Raw genomic sequence first — 12,844 nt, 5'->3', positions numbered from 1 at the left:
TACCTAAGCATATCTGCCATTAGAATGAACCATAGCTTGAACCTACATAGCAAATGTCTAAACGTAACAAAATATAGTAGTCCATAGATTTAACTGAATTAGCCACACATATTTCAGTTTTGGTGTCAAGGTTTCACCACAATTCTGCACTTTTTCCTTATTGCACCCAATTTACACCATTTATCCATAGGGATGGTTGTCAGATATTGGGGGATTTGCCATTGTCAACGTGAGTTTGTGCACAGCATGGCTGCCATCTCCCTAATTTAAGAAAGGTCAACCACAACCTATAATAGTACAGTATTGTTTCTAATACTTGTATAGAAGCTAGTAAAATGTGGGCTAGACAATGCTAACATTCAATGGATTTGTAACTGGCTTACTGACCGAACCCAAAGGGTGCTCATCAATGGCTCCTCCTCATCCTGGAGAGAAGTGACTAGTGGGGTGCCACAGGGTTCTGTCTTGGGCTCAGTCTTATTCAACATCTTTATAAATTACTTGGAAGATGGGATTGAGGGCATCCTAATCAAGTTTGCAGATGACACCAAATTGGGAGGGGTGGCTAATACCCCAGAGGACAGGATCACACTTCAAAATGACCTTAACAGATTAGGCAACTGGACCAAAGCAAACAAGATGGATTTTAACAGGGAGAAATTTAAGGTCCTCCTACACTTGGGCAAAAAAAATGAAGGGCACAAATACAGGATGGGAGACACCTGGCTTGAGAGCAGTACATGTGAAAAGGATCTAGGAGTCTTGCTAGTATTATCCCTCCCTCCACAGATTCTGTATGCTTATACTGTACAGTGGTACCTCAGGTTACAGACGCTTCAGGTTACAAACACTTCAGGTTACAGACTCCGCTAACCCAGAAATAGTACCTCGGGTTAAGAACTTTGCTTCAGGATGAGAACAGAAATCGTGCGGTGGCGGCGTGGCGGCAGCGGGAGTGCTACCTCAGTTTAAGAACAGTTTCAGGTTAAGAACGGACCTCCGGAACCAATTAAGTTCTTAACCAGAGGTGCCACTGTATATAAATATGTATCACAGCCACCCCTACCCCCCAATATAAAGGACAGAGAGTGCTACTTGTGTCCCGCTTGTGGACTTCCAATAGGCATCTCGTTGACCACTGTGAGAACAAAATGCTGGAACATTTTCTTATCTTCTTGGGGTCAGAACTGCCATAATTCAGTGGGCTATAGCTGCCTAGGCTCCCTCTATACTGGTGTATATTTGATGGGAATATCTGAGGGAGCAGAGGCTCTCTTCACACTAACATCTGAATAGTCTGCTGCTCTCACCTGGTCTGTGCGGCATTGTTGATCGATGAAGGGCATCAATGCAAACGATGCAATGATGCAAAACGCCCACTCCCATGTCCTTGGAATTTGATATTGTTTCTATTGTTATCTTTTTTTTGATAAGGATGACAAGCAGCATACTTATTAGTCAATGCTTCTGTACTCAAAACTGCTGTGAAAATAATACATATCGTTTTTGGGCCAGGAAACCAACATGCCACAGTGAATACTTTGCATTACATACAGTTAGGGGTGGGGGAGAAATATGGATCTGTGGGCCAAAAGAAATCAGAATCTAACCAATCTGAGATGGAGCCCAACATGTGAAATGCCCCACATTGGCTGTCCCTGGACTACATCAATATTGCAATGGTCCAGAAATGCAGTGCTTGTGTTTTTATCTATGTCAAGCCCCATCACTTAATGCTCCGTTGTTCTTTGCCCTTCATGCTATTTGATGATACTGCCCTTGATATGCAGCCTACTGTTTTGATTGCTAAGTACATATTTCTGGAGAAAGTGACACTCCTATTTCTGTTTCCATCAGGCCACAGCTTGTCATAGGGGGTTAGTGGCTGAGGTGCAATTTTGTGTTTTGAAGTGTTACTTATATTGGGTAAGCCATATTTATTCTGAGAACAGAACAGCAATAAGATACTGTCAAGATTGCTTGTGAAAAGATTTGTGGTTTTCAGATTATAAGAAACTGCTGAGGATCAGGATGGAAGTCTAGACAGAAATCTGGGGGGGGGGTGACACTCCGTGTCAAATCTCACACAGAATTGTTTGACCTCCCCATATCTTCAAGCTTAACAAGCTTATATAAACACAGATGCAGCGCACACAAATCAGACATCCTACGAACCCCAACTGCTCAATTTGTGAATGTTTTAAAAGGGGGAGAGATTGCAACTGATGCCCATATACAGTGTTTTTTTTATTTTTATATAAATGTTTTAATTGCATCTACACATAAAAAAGGTAAAGGTAAAGGTACCCTGACCATTAGGTCCAGTTGCGGACGACTTTGGCGTTGTAGCGCACATCCCGCTCTATAGGCCAAGGGAGCCGGCGTTTGTCCACAGACAGCTTCCAGGTCATGTGGCCAGCATGACTAAGCCGCTTCTGGTGAACCAGAGCAGCACACGGAAACGCTGTTAACCTTCCCGCTGGAGCAGTACCTATTTATTATTTATCTACTTGCACTTTGATGTGCTTTCGAACTGCTAGGTGGGCAGGAGCTGGGACAGAACAACAGAAGCTCACCCTGTCGTGGGGATTTGAACAGCCGTCCTTCTGATCGGCAAGCCCTAGGCTCTGTGGTTTAGACCCTATCTACACATAGAAAACCTATAAAATATCGGCAATACCGAAGCAAATGTACAAATATACTTGTGGCCTCTTCAGTTTATACATATCAATTTATCTCAATCACCTTGATGCTTTTGTAATGTGTTAAATAAATGTTATACATCTGTGAACACATGTGCTCTACCTGTGGACCACCATTCTCAACTGAAACCTGCAAAGGATTGTAATATGTTTTGGCTCGCATGTCAACTAAAATAAAATACAATTTGTGGCAAACTGCAACTCGTGGGACTGCTTCAGCTAACCCGACAGAAACCTACATCCGAACTGAAAAAACTTTGTGGGTTCATCCTACCGTATAATCAGGCAGCAACCATGGGAGCCCCATGCGCCTCACAATGTTTCAGGCAAGTTGTCATTACGTATTCCTCAAAGAACTCCCTTAAATGGTTAAGGATAAAGCAGAACACTTTTCCCCCTGCTGCTCCCAAATGCAGGACTAGATCTAATGCTCCTGAGTTACAGGGGGATAAATTTTGGTTCACTTATTGATGGTAAGAGCAGTTCAATGACAGAATCAATTATCAAGAGGAGTGGTGGTCTCCCCTTCCTGGGAGGTCATCAGGCAGAGGCTGGGCAGCCATCTGTTGGAGATGCTCTGGCTCAGCTTTCCCTTCATCAAGCAGGTGGCAAGTGTTAAAGTGCACCTGTCTCTCTCATCATGGACTTCCAGGTGGGATTTAAAAACATTCAAATTCACCCAGGCATCTGATGGTTGGAAGATTCTGTTCCTAGCAACCTTGAAATAATTAGTTGTGATGGCATGTGGCTTTTAAAAATGTTTGCTAATGTCCTTCATTGTTTTTATATGCTTTACGATAGGTTTTATTTTGAACTTTGGTGTCTGTTCTGCTTCGTTACTAGCTGCCCCCGGCTCCTTTAGGAGGACGGGCGGGATAGAAATTCAATAAATAACAACAACAACAAATGCATGGTCCCCTGAAAATGGACGATTCCATGAAACCACAAGAAATGCTCTAAAACTGAGATCCAAACAGTGCATTTCTATATCACAGGGTCAACTTTTCAACTCTGTCGTGCACCCTGAAATCCCTTTACTGAATTCCAAAATGGCACCCCCTGGCTTTCTTGAAGTGAATAAACCTCGGGGTGTGTTTCAATATATATATTTAAAAATTGCACTCATGGGCATCAGCATTTGAACAATACAGACCTTCCTCGGCACATCTGCATTTCATTCTGATTAGCAGTCTGGTGGTATAAAATAGTGCTCATTTGTTTAAATGTGTTTCTGTGCTTTTCTTTATGTAAAAACCTATGAGATTTGATAACTTTTCTGTTAGCAGAGATAAAAGCCAAGAGCCACAAAGAGCCTTAAAAAGGTATTCCACGTTTAAAAAGAACAACACAAGAAGTAGACAAATCAAAGAGTCTTCACTCAACATCAAAAATACATGCATTTCAGTGTCAGGTGAGTTTCCTGCACTGTCGAATGAGACAGCACAATGGAAAGGACAGATGTCACCTGACCTGAGTAGGCAGAGCAGCTCAAAAGAGAAGCCACAGAGGTGCTAACTCCTGTGGACCCAACCCTTTGAGCCCCCCAATGTTGGGGGGAAATCAGGGCCAAGTGCAGCGCCAAGTGCAGCATGACTTTAGTGGCTGGCTCCTTCTCCTCCTCTTCCTGCCGCAGAAGGGAAGGAGGGGGGAAGCAGCCCTCGGCCAATGGTGGCAGCAACAGCAGGAGGAGCCACTGAATCTGTGCTATGACTGCATTTGGCTCCACCCCCTGGCTCCTCTGACATCCTGATGCGATTGCACATGCAACGTGGCCCCTCCCCATCTTCCTCACAAGTTGGCACCTCTGCTGAGGAGCACCTCAGTAGCTAGACAGGTTTGTGTGGGAGAAGGCAGTCTTGTAGGCAACCCAACCCCATCCTATGAGAAGGCTTTATAGGTCAAAACTGGCACCTTGAATTGAGGCTGGAAATGGATCGAGAGTTGGGGGTGGTGAGCCATCATCTGGATAGCCTAGGAGGTTAGTGTGTGGTGCTGATAACAGCAAGGTAGCAGGTTTGATCACCATCAGGGACAGCTGCATATTTTTGCACGGAAGAGGGTTGGACTAGATGATCCTCAAAACACCTCTAATTCTATTATTCTATTATTCGAGATGCCCTGAAGACATGCTTTATTTGAGAGCTGTCCAGTCCAAGATCAAGAAAACTGAGCAGGCACAAAACACTTTGTGCCTTCCCAACTACAGTGAGATATATCTTATTTAAATTTCAATTATAGTAATTGCTTTAAAATTTGAAGTTATATATAAATTACCATATGCACACTTTATGCAAATTCAGGCCCTCTTTTGCCCCTCTTTTGTGGTGATGCATAACTGGTCCCCTTATGGTCACAGCTGGCACACCGATAGCAGGTTCTTGAAAATAAAGGATCCAATAGCACCTCCAGGATTTCATTTTATTTCACAAGATTTGTATACTGCTTGATTGCAATAAAAACCCCAACACAATTTGAAATTATCAGGAAAAAAAACCAACTATCCAAAACATCAAAAAATAGTTAATAATAAACTAAAACCAGATTAAAACATGTGGCAACATTCTAAATGTTTGGAGTATGAACCTGAACCTTCTGGGCAAGCGCAACTGCATCCAAAAACAGGCCAAACTCTGTTACTCAAGGCACATGAACCATGTACAGTATGAATAGCACCTTCATCCTATCTGAATGGTGGGTGCTCAATCTAGTCACTCTCAACCACTCTCAACCAGTCACAAACACTGACTTTCTCAACAGGCCCAAAGAAAAGTACGTGGCTCCACAAACCAAGAAACATTTAGATATTTCAGTAATTGTGGTGGTGGTTGTTGGTTGGTTGTTAAATAAACTAATTGAGGTATTCCAAATGATTATTAGTAGAACACCTGGAGGTAATCAGTGGCCTATTGTAATTTGTCCTGATTCAGTAAATTAGGAGAAGTTCAAGATAAAATTGCCATCATTCAATGACAGAGCATCTGCTTTGCATGCAAAAAGGCCCCTGGTTTATTCCCCAGTATCTCTAAGTAGTAATGAAATGACCTTAATAGATTAGACAACTGGGCCAAAGCAAACAAGATGAATTTTAACAAGGAGAAATGTAAAGTAATACCTTGGGCAAAAAAAACGAAAGGCACAAATACCGGATGGGAGACACCTGGCTTGAGAGCAGTACATGTGAAAAGGATCTAGGAGTCTTGGTAGACCACAAACTTGACATGAGTCAACAGTGTGATGCAGCAGCTAAAAAGCCCAATGCAATTCTGGGCTGCATCAACAGGAGTATAGCATCTGGATCAAGGGAAGTAAAAGTACCACTGTATTCTGCTCTAGTCAGACCTCACCTGGAGTACTGTCTCCAGTTCTGGTCACCACAGTTCAAGAAGGATACTGACAAGCTGGAACGTGTCCAGAAAAGGGCAACCAAAATGGTCAAAGGCCTGGAAACGATGCCTTATGAGGAACGGCTTAGGGAGCTGGGTATGTTTAGCCTGGAGAAGAGAAGGTTAAGGGGTGATATCTAGAGGAGGGAGAAATGTTGTTTTCTGCTGCTCCAGAGAAGCGGACACAGAGCAATGGATTCAAACTACAAGAAAAAAGATTCCACCTAAACACTAGGAAGAACTTCCTGACAGTAAGAGCTGTTCGGCAGTGGAATTTGCTACCAAGGAGTGGGGTGGACTCTCCTTCTTTGGAGGTCTTTAAGCAGAGGCTTGACAGCCATATGTCAAGAATGCTTTGATGGTGTTTCCTGCTTGGCAGGGGGTTGGACTGGATGGCCCTTGTGGTCTCTTCCAACTCTATGATTCTGTGATTCCATGATTCTAATGGAAAATATTGCTGCCAAAAATATTCAAGACTGCTAACAATATCTCAGTGAAAATTCAATAAAACAAAAATACCAACCTTAACGATAAAAGCCAAAATCAAGTCCTATCTGGCAGAGCGCCATGGCTCAATCCCCAGCATCTCTAAGCAGCACTGGGGAAGACTCTTGTCTGAAACTGTGGAAAGCCACTGCCAGCCAGAGTAGACACAACTGAGCTGGATGCACCAAAATTCTGACTTGGTATATGGCAGCGTCTTACGTTTCCTGTGTGAAAGGTCAGCCAGTGCCATTTAGCATTTCAGATGGCATTTAAAATGTGTCCTTTTCCCTTTTAAATTGTCAGGCTTCACAAGAACATGAGGATTTCTCATGCACCCCCAGAGTTCTTACCCATATGGGATTTTAGCTGAGGGACTAATTATGTGTATTTTTTCTGAGCAGATTCATCAGCTGCACATTGCCAAATAATGATGTGTGTTCCATAATGGTAAAATAGACATATAGGGCAAAAAATGTACAGTATTTCAGACGCATTATATACACCGTGTTGAGGTAGAGCTATGCTGCTGATTAACAATCACTGGAGCCAACACAGAACACCAAAAACAACACAATCCACAGGGAGCAAAACTTCGGCAGAACTTTGCAACTGCACCTTTAGCTGTACATAATTTTCAGGAACTTTTTGCTGGGTGCATGTGCAGCACCTATTCCATTGCTAACATAAAAAAAAAAAATCCAGAACTCTTGCCAGAATCAGAAAGCAGAACCAAAGGGACACTGGGATGTCAGAACAATCATGGATATGTGGATAAATAAACAGAAGAAATGGTCCAAGTTGCTAGCTGGGGTTCAGCAAACTGGTTAATGCCATTTACCTCAAATTAGTGAATGGACACAAATATTTTTCACTTCTTCAAGATCTTCACCAAATCTTATTTACTGCCATTTGAGTTGTTTGTCAAAATTCAGTTACATTTCATGGGACCACATACATTATACAGTTACTTCTTTTCTTTTACATGGTCGCTACATATTAATGAAATTATTTTCTGGTCCTGCTCAGTAATAATAATAATAATAATAATAATAATAATAATAATAATAATAATAATTTATTATTTATACCCCGCCCATCTGACTGGGTTTCCCCAGCCACTCTGGGCGGCTTCCAACAGAAAATTAAAACACAACAATCTATTAAACATTAAAAGCCTCCCTAAAGAGGGCTGCCTTCAGATGTCTTCTAAAAGTCTGGTAGTTGTTTTCCTCTTTGACATCTGTTGGGAGGGTGTTCCACAGGGCGGGCGCCACCACCGAGAAGGCCCTCTGCCTAGTTCCCTGCAACTTGGCATCTCGCAACGAGGGAACCGCCAGTATCCTCAAGGATCCACCAAGACAGGCATAGGCAAACTCCGGCCCTCCAGATGTTTGGGACTCCAATTCCCATCATCCCTGACCACTGGTCCTATTAGCTAGGGGTGATGGGAATTGTAGTCCCAAACATCTGGAGGGCCGGAGTTTGCCTATGCCTGCACCAAGGGGACAGCGAAGCAACTGCACACGACTCTACTCCAATGCACATTCACAATTCTACAGTATCCGCTTAAGTTAAAATAATATGGTTCACCTCAATTCACTACACTCATCACTTTTCTTACTGAAGAGATGGAGAAAGCTCCATTGAGGAAATGAAAAAGGACTGTGCTCCCCACTGGCTTAGGGCTACCGGTACTAGCGTAACACACACACAAACACAAGACCAGTTCAAAGTGATCATGGGAAGATTGCCACTGGCTTATGGCAAAAGTGATACAGTATTTGAAATGACTATTATTATAAATATGAACATAGGAAAAGCCTGCTGGATCAGAACAGTAGCCCATCTAGTCCTGCCATAGGAGTAAACGCCTAATGGCCAAAGTCCCTTCTCCCCCTTTAATAAAACAATTAAACACCCCTCTGCCAGTTGATGGGTATTGCCATTCAAATGGCATGTGTGGAGAACATTTTATTCAACTTGACACCCCTGAGTCTAGCATCCTATTCTCACATTGGCCAACCAGATGTCTTTGGGAAGCCTGTAAGCAAGAACGGAGTGCAACAGCACTCCCCGCCCCTGCCCCACATTTTCCAGCAACTGGTGTTCAAAAACATACAGCCGCCAACAATGAGCAAGCCACTACAGAAAGTAGAATTATTACGTGAAACAAATACCAGTCAGACTAATCAAGCTCTTGCGTTGAAGAGTGAGCTGACTGCTCATTTAAGCCTTTCTGGAAAAGTCCCCCCACCCCGCTTTCGCTTTTGCTGCGCAGTCAAAGAGCTGTGAAGCCGTGACTTATCAGAAGTGCAAGATGGTATGGCCAATGCCAAATCCAGTTGCAGGTAGTTCCAAAGGTGAACTGCAGCACAGGGAATAAATCGGGGGAGTTTGTTAGGATTCATTCCCCGTCTGTAGTCATAGGGTTATTGTGTATCATATGACTGTATGTGTTTTCATTCCCACAGAGTGGAAGTGACGTAGACAGGATGTTTACGTGGGACTGTTGTCCCTTTGTTCTTTCTCTTTACTGGCTGTGATGCCAGAGAGAGGGAGCCATGATGTAGAGCTCCCAGTTTGTTTATATGTAAATAAAGCAGTTAAGCCTTATTTACTGACTTGTGTGTTGTTCATCACGTTTGTGAGAGCAATCACATATTTGGCCTGTGGGACCAGTCTGACAACTGGCCCCCGGGACGGCCGAATTATTGACAAATACATGTATTCTGAATCTTCATTTAGTTTTTAATAATACTGCTCAGACATCATCAAAAGTAGCACAAAGTAAACAATAGTGGACAAGATAAAATGCCACTCCGCACCCAAAAAGTAACCTTACCTTTTCCTAAGTGTAATCAGAACTATGAAGTCTCAGTTGGCTGCAACATCTCAACGTAAGATCATTATCTTTTCTTTCTTTCTTTTTTAAAAATGCATCCGTTTGATGAATATACAAAAGGGGAAACTTACCTCTTCCCACTGGTGAATGTATCTTATTAATCTTGAAAGCCGTAATAAACGCAGCAGACTGAGGATTTTTGTGAACCTTACAATACGAAGTGCTCTAGCAGTTTTGTAGACTTCTGAGTCCATCCCTTTTTCTACAATGAGAAAGATATAATCCACTGGTATTGATGAGATGAAGTCAACCACGAACCAGCTCTTTAAATAATTCATCTTGATGACTTTGGGGTCCAGGATTATCTCAGAGCTGTCCTCATTAACAGTGCCAGTTCTAAAGTTCATGATCAAGTCCAACAGAAACACAGTATCTGATGCTACATTGAAAATAATCCACGGTGTGGTTGTCTGCTCTGTGAAGAATGTGATCCCAACAGGAATAATGACAAGATTTCCAACCATCATTATAAGCATTATTAAGTCCCAGTAAAACCTAAGAGAAGATAGAAAACACAATAATTGAACAAAGCAAAAAATATTATTTTCCAGCAGTATAATTAAATTAGATATTGTAAGGCTTTTAAAAATTAGAAGAGATGTGATTATAACACAGATAACCATCAATATGCTGTCCTGGACAGCAGAGCGTATTGGTAAATATCTACTACATTCATGTTTGTTGCATGAAGCGCCCTTACCTTCAAAAAGGCAGGAGACTTTTCTGGGTCAAATGTACAGACAGTATAGCCCAATGAGGTCCCCTCCAGATGTTATGGAACTACGACTCCTATAAGATCTTATTATTGGCTCTCATTGGAACCAACGGGAGTTTTAGTCCAAAACATCTGGAGGGCACCAAGTTGGGAAAGGCTAGCATTTAACATTGCCATTTACATCAGATTGTCTGTGTTGGATTGAGAAAAAAAACACAAGCTTTAGTCCCATTGACTAAATTTTAAGTGTAGGTAGCTAGCTTCAGTATAAATGTGCCTGGGAGCACAAGTCCAGGCCCCACTCAAGAGAAGGAGCAGAACTGCCAAGTGCAGCAGGGCAATGGAGATAAACATGTGGTCATCTCAAGAGTCCAGGGGTCCTGTAGAAACTAATCCAGAATCTAAAATTATCCAACTCAGCCACTAGGCTAAACGGAGCAACGTTCTCTTAGTACTGCTGCTCTTCTGGAACACACTGCTTAGGGATGAATACCACTGTTTTAAAGCAAATGGTAGGGTTTTTTATTTTAAAAAATCTCAAAAGACCTTTGAATGACAAGTTGGTGGATTGAATTCTACTGCTATTTCCTGTTCAACGAAATAAAGCTTTAAAAGAACACCACTGTTTAAAAATATTAAGGATCCCAGACATCCATGTGTGATCTGAACTAACCAAAGGGCATCAGAATACTGAATTCTGCAGTAAAACTCCCTCCTTGAATAGCACAATTGCAAAACACACACTTTCTTGGTCATATGATTAGGAGAGATCTTTTTGATGGGGATCCCTTGTTAAGACAAAGGGAGAGAATTCCTGCTATAGAGTATATCCAGAGAGTATCAGCAAGTTCTGACATTCCTTCCTACCAGTTGATTGGCATGTGGAATAAATTCAGCATTGTGCTGAAGAATTAGCTCATCATTCCATGGCATATTTGAAAGGATGTGTTGCATTTGGTAGATTTTTTTTCCCCCAGCCTTCCTGTCAAAACCTATCAATGTGTTTACATAAAAATGAACTGGTACCTGCTGTTAATCATGAACACTTTGGCAGCCCAGTGAAATTCACTCTTGGTCTCCCTCCAAATGCAAAGCCAAAATGTACCAGAATAATGACAAATGGACAATATATAGCCTGCTCCCATTTCTATGTATCTTCTTCTTCTTGCTTTCCAGCCCATAACACATGAGTAATATATATCCTGTCCACTGAGAAAATGGAGCACTTGTGCTCAGTGGAAGGCTCTTACAGAGAACATCAGAGCTGCCTTATACACATCAAACCAGTGGTCTGTCTAGCTTAGCTTTGCATTTTCTCTTCAGCATTTCAAGCAATAATATTTTTCAGCTCTGCCTTGAGTTGCTGGGACTGAGACATTTCTGCATGCAATTCATGCACTCTACCAGTGAGCTATGGCCTGTCCTTAGAAGGTGTTGTGGCCATCATCCGTGCTGTGAAACACAGCATGTATGACACTTTTTAGAGTATTATAATGTTGCTATGCTATGTTTGCCAATGTTCATGATGTCAAAGCATAAAAGAGCCACTAACCCCACAGCCACAACAGACAACGTTCACACAGTTCTGGGAAGCAGCCTGCTAGGCAAAGTTGCCCATCCTTGAACCAAACCTGAGGACCACATGGTTTAATTTCAATAATTTCCATCCTATACCCAGATGCACCTCGAGGTGGTTCATGATAAACAATTGCAAACCATGAAATATGAAACAAGCAGTTCAGATAACGCTCACTGGAGTAAATGTTACCTATGGAGGCAAGCAATAAATAAAGGATAATATGGAGAGAGGAACCAGGTATGCCGTATTGATGTCCTTGGAGGAAAATGTGACGTAATAATGAATTGCATTCAGAATGCAATTCTGAGTGCAGAATGCAGAATGAGTGCATGGAAACAAAGTATATTATAATGTTGGGATACATTTTTAAAAAAGGCATTGCTGGACAATAGCCATTCCTGAACTGCAGAAAACGTTTGGGCAGTTTATGGAAGGCATTTTTAATAGAAACGGGGATTTAAAAAAAGGTTTTGATAACAAACTGCCCCACCCGCAAACAAGATCTGCTGCATCACAAGCTATTTCATTATACCAAAAATCCATGATTGTTCTCGTGATACTGGAGAACAATAAATTGAACAATAAAAGTTGGCATTGGCCAAAACACCTTTCAAGTGATCAATACACTTCATATACATTATTTTAATTAACATGTGAAAACATTTAGGGGCTGAAGTAAAAGCTTGCCCCCTTTTCAACCTCTGCAATGTCAGTGGACAAGATTTCTGCTGCCTGTGAATTTTTTGTTTTCACTTGTCTCACAAAAGGGAGAAATGCACCGACACATGCACAAAATCAGGAATTTCAACTCATCAGTATTCAAGTGTATCTTTAGCAATGAACACCACTCATAGCTAATGTGAATTCGGGGCCTATCTAAATAACAGTCAAGGGCTTAACAAACACCAAGTAATTAATGCTGTTACGTTCACTATAGTGTGAAGTGTTACATAACCCCAAGTGACATTATATTAATACAGAACACTTCACATTAGTGAAGGGCATACACACACACACACACACACACACACACACACACACACACACACCAGGAAGGTTTTCAGATCAATTCCCTAT

The 12,844-nt window shown here is 41.9% G+C and overlaps 1 protein-coding gene across 1 annotated transcript in view; it reads right to left on the bottom strand.

The window, feature by feature from the left end:
* Positions 1-12,844, bottom strand: part of HCN1 (hyperpolarization activated cyclic nucleotide gated potassium channel 1) — a 173,857-nt gene that overhangs the window by 136,811 nt on the left and 24,202 nt on the right. The window contains exon 2 of the mRNA XM_035100970.2: positions 9,545-9,968. Coding sequence (XP_034956861.2) covers positions 9,545-9,968 — 424 coding nt within the window. The remainder of the gene's footprint in view (positions 1-9,544; positions 9,969-12,844) is intronic.

The sequence above is a fragment of the Zootoca vivipara genome, chromosome 11, assembly GCF_963506605.1.
Source record: "Zootoca vivipara chromosome 11, rZooViv1.1, whole genome shotgun sequence".
In the NCBI taxonomy this organism is placed as follows: Eukaryota; Metazoa; Chordata; class Lepidosauria; order Squamata; family Lacertidae; genus Zootoca; species Zootoca vivipara.
Note: the sequence above shows the minus strand (reverse complement) of the source record. Positions and strands in the feature narration are given on the sequence as shown.